General features: G+C 34.9%; 1 protein-coding gene across 1 annotated transcript in view; it reads left to right on the top strand.

Annotated features, from left to right (window-relative positions):
* The window catches only part of SCN2A (sodium voltage-gated channel alpha subunit 2), a 76,974-nt gene that overhangs the window by 22,552 nt on the left and 42,119 nt on the right, over window positions 1–12,303 (top strand). The window contains exons 4-8 of the mRNA XM_069020789.1: window positions 2,270–2,388; window positions 4,902–4,991; window positions 6,647–6,775; window positions 7,454–7,545; window positions 8,435–8,707. Of these exons, the coding sequence (XP_068876890.1) occupies window positions 2,270–2,388; window positions 4,902–4,991; window positions 6,647–6,775; window positions 7,454–7,545; window positions 8,435–8,707 (703 nt within the window). The remainder of the gene's footprint in view (window positions 1–2,269; window positions 2,389–4,901; window positions 4,992–6,646; window positions 6,776–7,453; window positions 7,546–8,434; window positions 8,708–12,303) is intronic.

Genomic DNA, 12,303 nt, shown 5'->3' with positions numbered 1-12,303 from the left:
GCCTTGGGTTTCCTCCAGATTTTCAGTCCCTTTGATTTTGGCATCAAATGTATTGCACTTTCAATATTCTGCTAGTAAAGAAGAAATAATTTTTTTTTCTGTTTTCATAATTTTTTTTCTCCTGCTTTCTTTTCTTTCCTGTGGAAACTAGCTAGCTAACAAAAACAAGTGAATTAAAAAACAAAACCCATGAAAGTGAAGAAACTGCTTCAAAGAAAAATGAAGAAAATCCCCAAGAAAAGTTATGAGTCAAACTCAAACTAAGAGAAAAATGCAAATGAAGATATTTCCTGCAGGAATTAGGGGTATGCCTCATCAGTAATATGTTGAAACAATAGCAATATAGGCATACCATGAGGAACTAAGCAGGACAGCTCAAAGAAATTAGTTGTGCCTTAAGTATTCATTGAAGTATTTCTAAAGCTCAGTTTATGTATGGAGAATCATGAGCTAAATTTGAAAGCAAGGTTTTCAGTTAAATATCATGTTTGCTCCCTTTACTCAAATGATTTACCCTGTTGAAGTCTGGAAGGCAAATAGAATTTGGGTCAAAGTACTGATTCCTTTCTTTAATTATTTCTGCATTCTGTAGTAGTAAAAGTCTAAATTCAGTGCCAGAAATCCAAAAGTTAGAGCATGTATTACCATGTTTTGGAAACTAGAAGCATAATTCTGCAATTAAGTGCGGATGTGAAGTAAAATCATGCTGAATTGCTTGTTCATGATTGAGAAATGCATAGCAGTTGTCATGATCTTTTCCAAAAGCATAGTGGTTTCCAGTAGGAGAAGCAAAGGCTTCAATCTCTATGTTGCAATCATAATTTCTCCTATTATTTTTCTATAGTGTTCTTTGCATATTTGTGAACATCATTGTTTGGGTCAGGCTCAATTTTCATTTTTTAGCATAACTTGATGAGTCAGCATAACACAAATGATACTTCATCAGAGGTTTCATCAGAGTAAAGGGAATAGAAAACATAAGAACTGATTATTAGAGGTCCTGTTTCATGGACTGCAGGAATAATAGTAAGAGAGTTGAAAAATGATGGTAGTAAAGAACATGTTACAGACTGCTGTACAATAAAGGATCAAAGTGCAGCTTGAGAATCACTAAGTATGGGAGAATGGAAACATGTTAAGTTTGGAAGCACTGATTTGTATAATTTATATAATTTTTATCATTTATAATTTATTATTTCAGGCAAGGAGAGGCATATTGTTTTCAGCTGCTCTATTTGACACACCTGCTCAGAAAGTAGAGCATAATCTTGACAAATGCTGCCCTCTGATTCCAGTTGAGGCAGATCATGGCTACTGGTAGTATTCCAGGTCTGCATGCCTTATGTGCCCTTTGGGCTTCCTAGGACTGCCACAATACTATCTAGATCCACTTCCTTTCAAAAAGCATGAACTTTCATCCATGTGTAGAAAGAAGAGATGATGGAAATAGATAGGACTTTCCCCAGATATGTGGCAATCAAAATAATTGAAAAAAAAACCTTAAAGGCTTTATTCTTTATTTCCTGGATTTTAAGAACACTGTTACATTTAGAAATGCTTTTTTAAATGTTGGTAATATGCATGAGTTATTGCTGAAACTGTGGAGAGACAGTGAAAATACAGGTGTACAGTGAATAGAGTGAATTCTGTATTAGGTGAAAGTAAAGTATGACAAGGAAAATAGTTTTGCAGGTACAGAACTATCACAAGTAATAGTTGAAAAGGCGAGTAATACATTACTCTCAGAATATGGCAAAAACTGAGTGCATTAGTGTTATGTTCGAAAACTGGTTATTGAACACTCTTAATTTCCATATTTTCATGATCACTTGAAATTTAGATCACTTTGAGGTACTTTTGTCTTAGTACTTTGATGTGATAATTTATGGTTGTTATTTGATTTAGGGATTGAAGTTTTAACGGCTCTCATTTTCGTTACAGTTATACACTTCACTGTATATGTTATACTGTACAAAAACTGTACTAATTCTTCAAATATTACCTGCATTACTTTTATACTTGTATCTGTTTACTAGCTAGCAATATCAGGATTACTTATGATTTTTAAATAGATGTATTTAAGTGTTCATTTAATTGTATTTATAGTAATTTGGCTGGACTCTACAATGTGTGAACTGGACAAGGGGATTATGTCAATGCAATAAGAACATATTTACCAGATATGATTAATGATGAGATGAAAATGATTCAGGGTTTATAACTTGGTATCTTCTAAATGTTATTTTTCATTCTCTTTTTCTTTTTCCAGACTTTTATAGTATTGAATAAAGGGAAGGCAATATTCCGATTCAGTGCCACCTCTGCCCTGTACATGTTAACTCCTTTCAATCCTCTTAGAAAAATAGCTATTAAGATTTTGGTACATTCATATCCTTTTCCAGTGGTTAGTCTAAAACGGTAATGAATGAGATGTTACTTAGTATTTAAATAATTCTCTGGCACATGTCCCAGGATCAATATGATCTGTAGTGCTTTGTCCCTCTTCTCTCTACTATTTCTGTCTTCTGTTCTTTTTCTCATTCTCCTTTTACATTTCTGTTCATGGCTGGATCCTAATATAGTAATACCAGAAGCCAGACAACCAGTCATCGTCCTTTACAATTTCTGTGTCTTCTCTCTTCCCCCACATAATTTTTCCTTCCCTCTTATTTTTTTCTGTAATCATCACATCTTTTTTTCATCTTTTCCCCTCCTCCACATTTTTCATAAACTGCAGATATGTTGCTCAGACTACTTTCAGTTCTTCACTGACACTGTGTATTAAAATCAAATCTTTGATCCCAGGCCTGTGCTTGCATGAATATTTAGTGAAACTATGGTTTCATTATTTCTTTTCATTTTCTGATTCAGATAACACTTGCAGAAAGATAGATTCCTAAAACAGCTTAGGTTTCTTGTTTTATTATGCATTCTCAGTCCTGTATGTATCTCACCTGTCTGTTTTATTTCTTGATCATTATTGCTTTATACACTCATAAGCCTACTGATATTTTCATTTCAGTCTTCAAGCAGGTCATGAGATTTCCACATTGCAGGTAGAGATTTGAAAAGATAAATTATTGTAATTACTTAACTATTATTTTGTCTTTTTCAGTGTTTTAATAGCTGACTATAGTAGGCATCCCACTGGTCTGATCCCAAATACCAATATGAGCAATGAGGGCATTGACTTCAGAAAGTCAGCTTACTTAAGGAACAAATACAAATGTTTGCACACTTGTATTTACAGAAGTCTAACATAAGCACACCAAAAGTAGTTTTGTGTTAGCATTGCATATAGGGATCCTAAGATTATGTAGACTAAATCTTGAAAGGATTTTTTTCAGTCTTTGGTATACTGGAAGACTGATATTACAACAGTTGGTATGTGTTGGATGTTGTTATCAATGGCTAGCCTATGAATGACTTCCAAAATGATCATGATACTACATAGCCTGTTTTCAATTGGCTTGCTACAGATGCCACTACAAATAATTATTTTTCAAACATATGACACTCTTTACCATAATCTGGAGCATTACTGAGTTATGTGGAATAATAGAAGATTGTGGGACTGAGGTGTTGGTGAAGACCTAGTCAACAAAGTCAGAATGCTTAAACATGTTGTTTAAATTTATGGTAAGGTATATTATAGTTATTTTTCCACTAATGAAAGTGTAGTGTGGATTTGCAACTCTAAGAAGACATTTCATCAAAAAGGATTTTGAAAACCTATGCAAAGTACAGGCTGGTGAAACACTTGTAGCATGGTTTTTTATATTTTTAAAAATGTATTCCTTTCTCTTTTGCTCTGTTCATATATAAATTACATAAAGAGAAGCTAGGTTCGCAGTAAAGGATTTAAAATATATTCATTGTGCAAATGGAAACCCAAAGAACTGTTGAATGTAATGCCACAGGTTTTTGACAGTTCAGAAGGCAGAGGTATTTATCATCACTGGAAGGTTTTTTTAATTAATGTAAACCTGCAGAGAAAAGTTCACAAGGGGAACCTCACAGTACTTCTCACCCCATTATGTTCGGATTTCTGTTTAGGAGCACCGCATGAACCTGCAGCTGTTCTCAAACTCGATCGAGCTTTGTCCTTTCTGTAGCTTTAGGTGTTGGTGCCATCATGTGGACGTTTTGTGGTTCATCTGCGTGGTTTTCATTTTGGTCGTTGTTTTTTTGTATTTTAGAAGAATGTCAGCAGTTCTGAGAGTAAAATGTTGTAGATTTAGAGTGGTTCTGTTCAACTAAATGAAATTATTTATGACTTGGACCTGTTCCGGAATTCTATTTGGATTTCTTTTTTTGAGAATCACATGCGCCTTCCCCTCCCAACAGCATTTATATTACAAAAGTCATACATAAAACAAACAGCAATAAAATACTTTTCTTGCTAAGAGTTCCCTATGCTCTCTCCTACTGTGTGGCAGCTAGCTTTCAATGTATCATCATGATAAGCAAAAATATTGATACATGCCTAATTTTATGGTAAAACATAAAAGTGAAGAAGATGTGGTTTTCATTGCTCTGCATGCATGAGGCAGATCAGATTTGCCTAGATCATCCAAAAGAAATACTTTTTGTGTTATTCCATGGAATTAGAAGCTAATACTTCAAATGTTGACATTTTTATTCAATAAGAAAAAATAATTTAGAGTTGGGGCTCTATTTAAAACATCTTTAAGATTTTCTAATTTTTAGTGTATGATTGTTCTCTTCTAGCTATAAAGCAGTGAAGGAAAGATTTAACATATTCAAGGCTTTTCCCTGGCTATTAAAAGAGCAGTGAAGGGATAGATGGCTCCTGATAGTGAAAGTCTACCAAAGCAGTGTGTTATTTGATACTCTTTTTATGAGATTTCCTGGCTTACATTCCTTAACTCTTGGCCTACATTATTCAGCATGCTTATCATGTGCACTATTTTGACCAACTGCGTATTTATGACCATGAGTAACCCTCCAGACTGGACAAAGAATGTAGAGTAAGTTAAATGGATTTTCTCTGAATAATATCCAGTAATCAGAAATAAACTACTGTAAATTACTTTATATTAGGATGGCTTCCACTGGCAGCAGCTACCTTGTTGGGATATCCTTGCAACAGCTATTCTGATGCTAGTTTGCTGTAACATTAAATACATATAAGTGCCTCATGATAAGTTCTTTAATGTCCTTCCTCTGTTTGCAGTGCTAGATGGAAAATGTAAGAAAAGCTATCCTTATGATCCTACAGAAAAAGTGGATTATAAATATTTTTGACTGCATCCTATGTCACATCTGTGCAAGAACACAGGGAAATGCACTCTTTCATCTCTATTGCAGTAACCATTACTGATAAAGGGACCATCTTATGGATGGCTGTGTTCATCACAGTGCAGCTTTCTCTTACCAAAGTCAATGTAACAATGTAAAACTCGTTTGCAAAATAAGCTATAAAAAAGTATTGAAATGGTTAGCTAATCATTGGTGTGATATGATGTCAGCTTGGCTGATTGGTCCAGTATGATGTCAGCTGCGAGGTGCCAATACACAATGACAGTTCCAAGGCTGCAGGCCGCAGTGTGAAACTGTTCTTGGGGCTTCCTTTCTGCTGCTTCTTCATTTCTTACTGCTTGGGCTGATATATGTCTGTTTAATCTTCAGTAACCAAAAGTGAAATCATAGGGCTATTAAGGTGAACAAAGACATTCTCATTTAGAGTTCAGTGTGAATACATGTGTATTCAGGATATCTAGCATGTCATAAGTATTTATGATAAAGATTGGTTGCTTTGGTATTTTTTCATGTCTCTGTATTGTGCCATTTGGAGTTACCATGCATGTCCTCATACATGGAGTAAAGTTCTGCAGGAAATAAATTCTTTAGTAATTGAACTGAAAAGTTTTGTATTGGAAAACTGTTTTCAGGTTGGCTCAGTTAGAGTAAGTTTTTAAAGCAGTTTCATTTGAATTCCTTTTCATTAAAGATATAAATAAAACTAAATTTCAGGATGACATCACTTGGACACAGAAGATGAAATTACTCAGAATGCCAGAATTACATATTTTTTCAATTTGCATTTCAACTACATTTTTTAGTCAAAATGAGTACCTGAATTTTATTGGCATTCATAAATATTTTTGGTTGTTCTTGCATTTGTTTGATTCCAGTAATAAATCTGTCTTGTTGGAGAAGTACTGGATATTCCTGCTCTGTAACACAGGAATGAGGACTGATGAGGGTTGGCACTCGCCAGCTCTTGATAATAAGCAACATTTCAGCATAAAAATAATATTGAAGAAAGGAATTTTTAGCTGAAAGAAACTCTAAAATCCTAATGTAATCTGTCTGTGTGTTTTGTTATAACATGGATTCAGACTGGACATAAACATGCATCACTGTAGTAACTGGGAATTTTTTGCATGTGTCTTATTGTATAGATTATAGAAGTTGAATTTAAACTATGGGTCATCAGTTTTTTAATCCTAATTTCATTCCTCTTTCCTTATGGTATAAATTATGCAGGTGTTAAAGTTGGCTGTGACTGTCACTATTTCTTATGCCACTTAAAGTGAAGAAAACGAGAATAAAACAACTAGAGAGCATCAATTGCAGAGATAAAATGATCTATAAACTCTGTCTTGCATATTTTCCTCAGATACACATTCACTGGAATTTATACCTTTGAATCACTTATTAAAATTCTTGCAAGGGGCTTCTGTTTAGAAGATTTTACATTTCTCCGAGACCCATGGAATTGGCTAGATTTCACTGTCATCACATTTGCGTAAGTCTTCTACTTTTTTTTTTAAATAAAAATTCTTTCTGGTAGCATGAGATTAGTGACTAAAAATTGCCTCGTATCTTGTCAGCCAGAGTATTTGGAGCCTGGACTTCCTGCAGTTTCAATATGTTTCTTCTACCTCTTTTACACATTTTAGTATTTCTAGCCAAGCATGTGCTGCAGAGGCCAGCATGGTGTGCCAGCCCATTAGGATTGTGAATGCCATCACCCTGAACTGTTCATATCCTGTCTCCTTTCTGCATACCAGAATTAAAGGAATCCTTTTGACTTCCTGCTAATAGCTGACCAGATTAGTTTTCAAACATCAAGTCAATGTGGTTTATTATTATAAAAATTAATTTAATTTTATGGCCAGAAGCATTTTTATAACACAGGCAAAATACAGTGAACGGTGAAAAGGTCTTGCTCAAAGACCCAAGCAAACAGAATAAAATCTGCCTCAATTCTGAGTAATTGTGATTTAATCCTACAGGTATGTAACAGAATTTGTAAACCTAGGCAATGTTTCAGCTCTTCGAACTTTCAGAGTATTGAGAGCTTTGAAAACTATTTCTGTAATTCCAGGTAAGAAGTAGTTGGTGTAAGGTGTTAGGCCCCTCGTATCTCCAACTGTTATTTGTGTGCTGTCATTGTGTTTGTGTGTGAACTCCCCTATTACAGATATGTGACAGAGTTTGTGGACCTGGGCAATGTCTCAGCGTTGAGAACATTCAGAGTTCTCCGAGCTTTGAAAACAATATCAGTCATTCCAGGTGAGAGCCAGGTTAAACACCGAGGCTGACTTTTGTCCTACAAAGGCTGTACTCACTTTTTTAAAGCATAAGCCTTGTTTGCTACATATTGTCAACAAACCAAAAAAGCAGGAGTCAAGACATGTAATTTTATTTAAATTGATTCATGCTTGTATTTAGTTGTATTTTCTTCTCAAAAAAAAAATCAGCCTTTGAGTTTAACAAATTCTTGCATGAGATATTTGCAGTAAACAGCCTATGTGATTTGCATCTTATGACATCAAGCTTTCCTTTACATGTTTTAAATATAAGTTAATTTTAAGCTTTCATACTGATGCAAATTTTCTCATTTATTGAAGGCACTTGATATAGCAACTTAATTCAGTTTTAAGTTATGTCTAAAAAATTAAACTCTAAAGGATAGCATGGGCCGTGCATGGGGTATCATTTTAAAGATGTCTTTCTTCTCCAAACCATCACCTCTTCTATATTGTAAGAATATTATGGTATCATTTGAATATTCACGTATAATGTCTTTACAATGGGGTTACTAATATAGAATACATCACAAAAGGTTCATAAAAGAAAGGTTTGGGCAAGAAGCATCAGCAAAAGCAAACAATACTATTCTATGTAGGGTTGAGATGTAGCATGAATAGTAAAATCACTTGTTTTGGCACAAACAATGTGTTTGGAATTATCTACTTTTTATTTTTATACACCATAAAATAAGTATAAACTTATATATTTTCATTCATCTTTCCAAATAATAAGGCTTTTCATGAAAATTATTGTGTCACAAATTACTAGTCTTTTTGCATGAAATGTTTACCAGGAAAGCAGTCACATGATTTTTTGTGTGTGTTTAGTATCTATTTAACATCATAATAAAAATCTTATCTCTTTGCAGGCCTGAAGACTATTGTGGGAGCCCTGATTCAGTCTGTGAAGAAGCTCTCAGATGTGATGATCCTGACTGTGTTTTGTCTGAGTGTATTTGCACTGATAGGGCTGCAGCTGTTCATGGGCAACTTGAGGAATAAATGCCTACAGTGGCCTCCAGACAATTCTACTTTCGAAACAACTGTTATTTCCATTTTTAATAGCTCTATAGGTGAAAATGGTACATTTATTAATGCAACAATGACAACATTTAACTGGGATGAGTACATCGAAGACAAAAGTAAGAGTTAATTATATCATCTACTGCATTGATTTTCTGGTATTGATTTAAACAGATTTGAGAACATCAGTATCTTTTCCTTGCCTTTAAAAGTGTGTAACCTGGCCAAGAAACATAAAAGCACTCATTTTTCTCTAGTAAATAAAAGCACAGTCGTGATATAATTTAACATACTCACAATATTATACTGGGTAGCAAAATATCTTTTTACCTTTCACTGAAAATGACTTCCAGAGTAAAATCACATTGCAGCATGAACCAGAAATTTCCGTGCTAGCTTCAATCCTCCTGAAATAGTGTGACAGCCCTAACATGGGATCTGAAATGTAAGAGCTAGGTTAGTGCAAGATAGTGCTCAATATCATAAGCCCACATCTGAACATCAGCTAGTCCAAGAATCCTGCCAGAGCACGTAAACGTAGCTAGGTTGTTCCTCCTGGAGTTGAGTGCCTCTGCACCACATGCCCTTGCACAGCACAGACACACCTTTAAGAGAATACTGGTGATTTATCCCATCTTTCTTGCAAAATAAGAACTAGATTCCACATTTTTGTCTTTTAATTTGTTTCTTATCTTTGGAAAATCAAGAAATTAGCATTTTGTACCTCATAGTACACTATTTCCACCATTTTAGGTAGCTAATGTTAGTATTGTGTTAACAAAACTTGTTAAAAAACTCAGATAAAACAACTCTGAACGTATCTATAGTATATTGCTATTTTGTCTTTCATAATACTATTGTTAATCTCTCCCATTTATCTGTTCAGCCTCTTCTATTTATTTTAGTGTATTTTGTATATTTAGTATATTTAATGTATTCATAATTAGGCCTAATAGGTTTTTAATTAAGTCTGTATAAATATTTTAACTGGTGACTATATCACTGAAAGTTAGGAAACCTCAGTTTAAGAACTAAATGCTTTTGTATCCAAGTCTCATTGCCTTATAATCTTTTAATATACTTATCATCTCAGCATGCTTGAAATATACAAATGTCATGCAAAATTTTGGATGATAACCTATTCTTAAAGCCATCTGAGGAACAGATTCCATTCCATTCCCCTTTAGTTGTTTCTGGTACTATGTCACACAAATAGAAAGTTTGTTTTCTAAATATCTGACCTACATTTTCCTAATTTCAGATTGAATATATTACTGCGTCTGCTGTGGACTTAGAAATAAGATTATCATAGACTACTTTATATGAGTCTTTATGCAGTTTAAAAACTCTTATCCTTTGTATTTCTGGCCTTTCCTAAGCCAAGTGATCCTATTTTCTGTTTTGCATTTTCTATACCTATTTTCTTTTTTTTTTTTTTTATTTTTTTGAATCTTTCCAGTTAGTCTGGCATTTTTTTCTTGTTGTTGTTTTTCTTTTGCCCTTTTTTGTACAGCTTTTGTTTGCTTAAGGTTTTTTGAGATCCTCAAATTGGGTACTAACTCCTCCAGCAATTGCTTCTGATTAGTATCTTTCCCTCATGTCATATATGCAACACTCCTGTTAACACATTTCAAAATTACCTCATTTTAATGCCATCACTGTATTGTTGAATCACAGTCAATTTGTACTTTGTGACAAGTATTGCATCTTTTTGCACAGTGGTGGCTGTGGCCACATCCTGACTATATTGTATTTATGTATTTGATTTTGCCTTGACAAGTGTAACATTTTCCACTTGTCTCTATTGGAATAAATCCAACTGCTTTTACTTGTCAATTTGTAAAGGTCATTCTAAATTTCAAATGCCTTTTCTCTAGCTTAATGTCTTCAGAATACTTGATGCTTTTTTTTCTATTGTTTTGTGTCCTGAGTTAGTAATGAAACTTGTTAGAAAACCATGTCTAGCACAGATACCTGGGATATCTTCAGAGAGATGCCCTTATGAACTGGCACTGGGTCACTGGCAACTGCTCTCTAAGAACTTTCTTCAAGTATTTTGTGGTATTTCCAGCCAGAACATATCTCCTTTATTTCTATCTGGAATTGTCATGTAGGACTTGTACCCATTACTGTTCTGTTATTAAGTTGGCAGGAGACAGGAATAGTTTTGTATCTGGCATATTTTCTACAAACTCATATTTGCTATTTTTATCATTTTCTCATTATCATTTTTGTATTAAAAAAAAAAATCTTATTTAAGTGTTTTCCAAAGTAGTGGACTAAAAGTGGAGCTGTGCCACATAAGAATGTGTATTAGCCCAACAGACAGTTTTGCAAGTTCTGCTTGGAGCCTATTTGCATCTTTAAACTTCTTTTTAAGTAGGGATGTCTCACAGGGTCTGACTGTGTGATCACCAGAATGTCTGAAAATCCACTGATTTCTTATATGATATCTGAGACTAGAATTGCAGATACATAAATTATGGACATAATTTCTCTCTCTCTTTAAAATAAGCAGATTTTATGCTGCCTCTATTGTATACTGGTGGTGACAGAGTAGAAGCAGTCAGTAGGAACTGGTTGCAATTCTCTTCTTGTCTGTTTAGCATTAGCCCTCAGTTAGTTCATGCCAGCTAAGCTAGTCCATGCCATCTGGCAGTGAATCTCATGGAACCATCTGCTTCCTGAGAACAGCCAGAACATACCTAATTCTGGCAACTTTAGCTTAATGTTCCACCTGACCCAAAAATCTCCATTAGAGATTCCCATTTTACCCTAAGAATGCCAAACTAGGAATTGATGGCAAAATGTGTTTCCCTTTCTGTTGCAAAGAAGGGAAAATAAAATAAAATAGAAGAATGTGTTGTGAGCTTTTAGGCCTTCTATCTCTTTAAATTATATTGCCTCATCTTAATAGTTAGCCTAAGTGTTCAAGTACATTCCTCTGCTATTGAATTTTGTGTATTAGTTTTGCCTAATGTACAATAAAGGCTTGGTTTCTCCCCCAGCTGCTCAAATCAAGATCCAATTAGAAATTTCTTGAGCATGTTGTGTTATCACATAATCAACTGGAAAAGACTTTTGAGATCATCGAGCCAAACCTATGACATAACACCACCTTGTCAACTAGACCATGATACTGAGTGCTATGTTGTCTTTCCTTAAACTCCTCCAGGGACTGTGACTCCACCACCTCCCTGGGCAGTCCATTCCAATGTCTAATCACCCTTTCTGTGAAGAAATTCTTCCTTATGTCCAACCTAAACTTTCCCTGGCACAGCTTACAGCCATGTCCTTTCATCCTGTCTCTGGTTGGCTGGGAGAAGAAACTGACCCCCACATGGCTACAACCTCCTTCCAGGGAGTTGTAGAGACTAACAAGGCCTCCCCTGATTCTTCTGTTCTCCAGGCTAAACACCCCCAGCTCCCTCAGCTGCTCCTCACAGGACTTGTGCTCCACACCCTTCACCAGCTTCCTTGCCCTTCTCTGGACACGCTCCAGCACCTCAACATCCTTCCTGAACTGAGGGGCCCAGAACTGGACACAGCACTCGAGGGGTGACCTCACCAGTGCTGAGTACAGGGAAAAAATCTCTTCCCTAGTATTTCAGGTTTTTTTTCAAGGCATACTTGGATAAAATAATATGTAATGAATAATTATAAGTGAATAATACTAAACATTATGTATCAAAATGCACAAATGAAGGCAGAGAAT

This window comes from Aphelocoma coerulescens, chromosome 7, assembly GCF_041296385.1.
Source record: "Aphelocoma coerulescens isolate FSJ_1873_10779 chromosome 7, UR_Acoe_1.0, whole genome shotgun sequence".
Taxonomy (NCBI): Eukaryota; Metazoa; Chordata; class Aves; order Passeriformes; family Corvidae; genus Aphelocoma; species Aphelocoma coerulescens.
The sequence above is the reverse complement of the archived record's forward strand: the minus strand, read 5'-3'. Positions and strand labels throughout refer to the sequence as shown.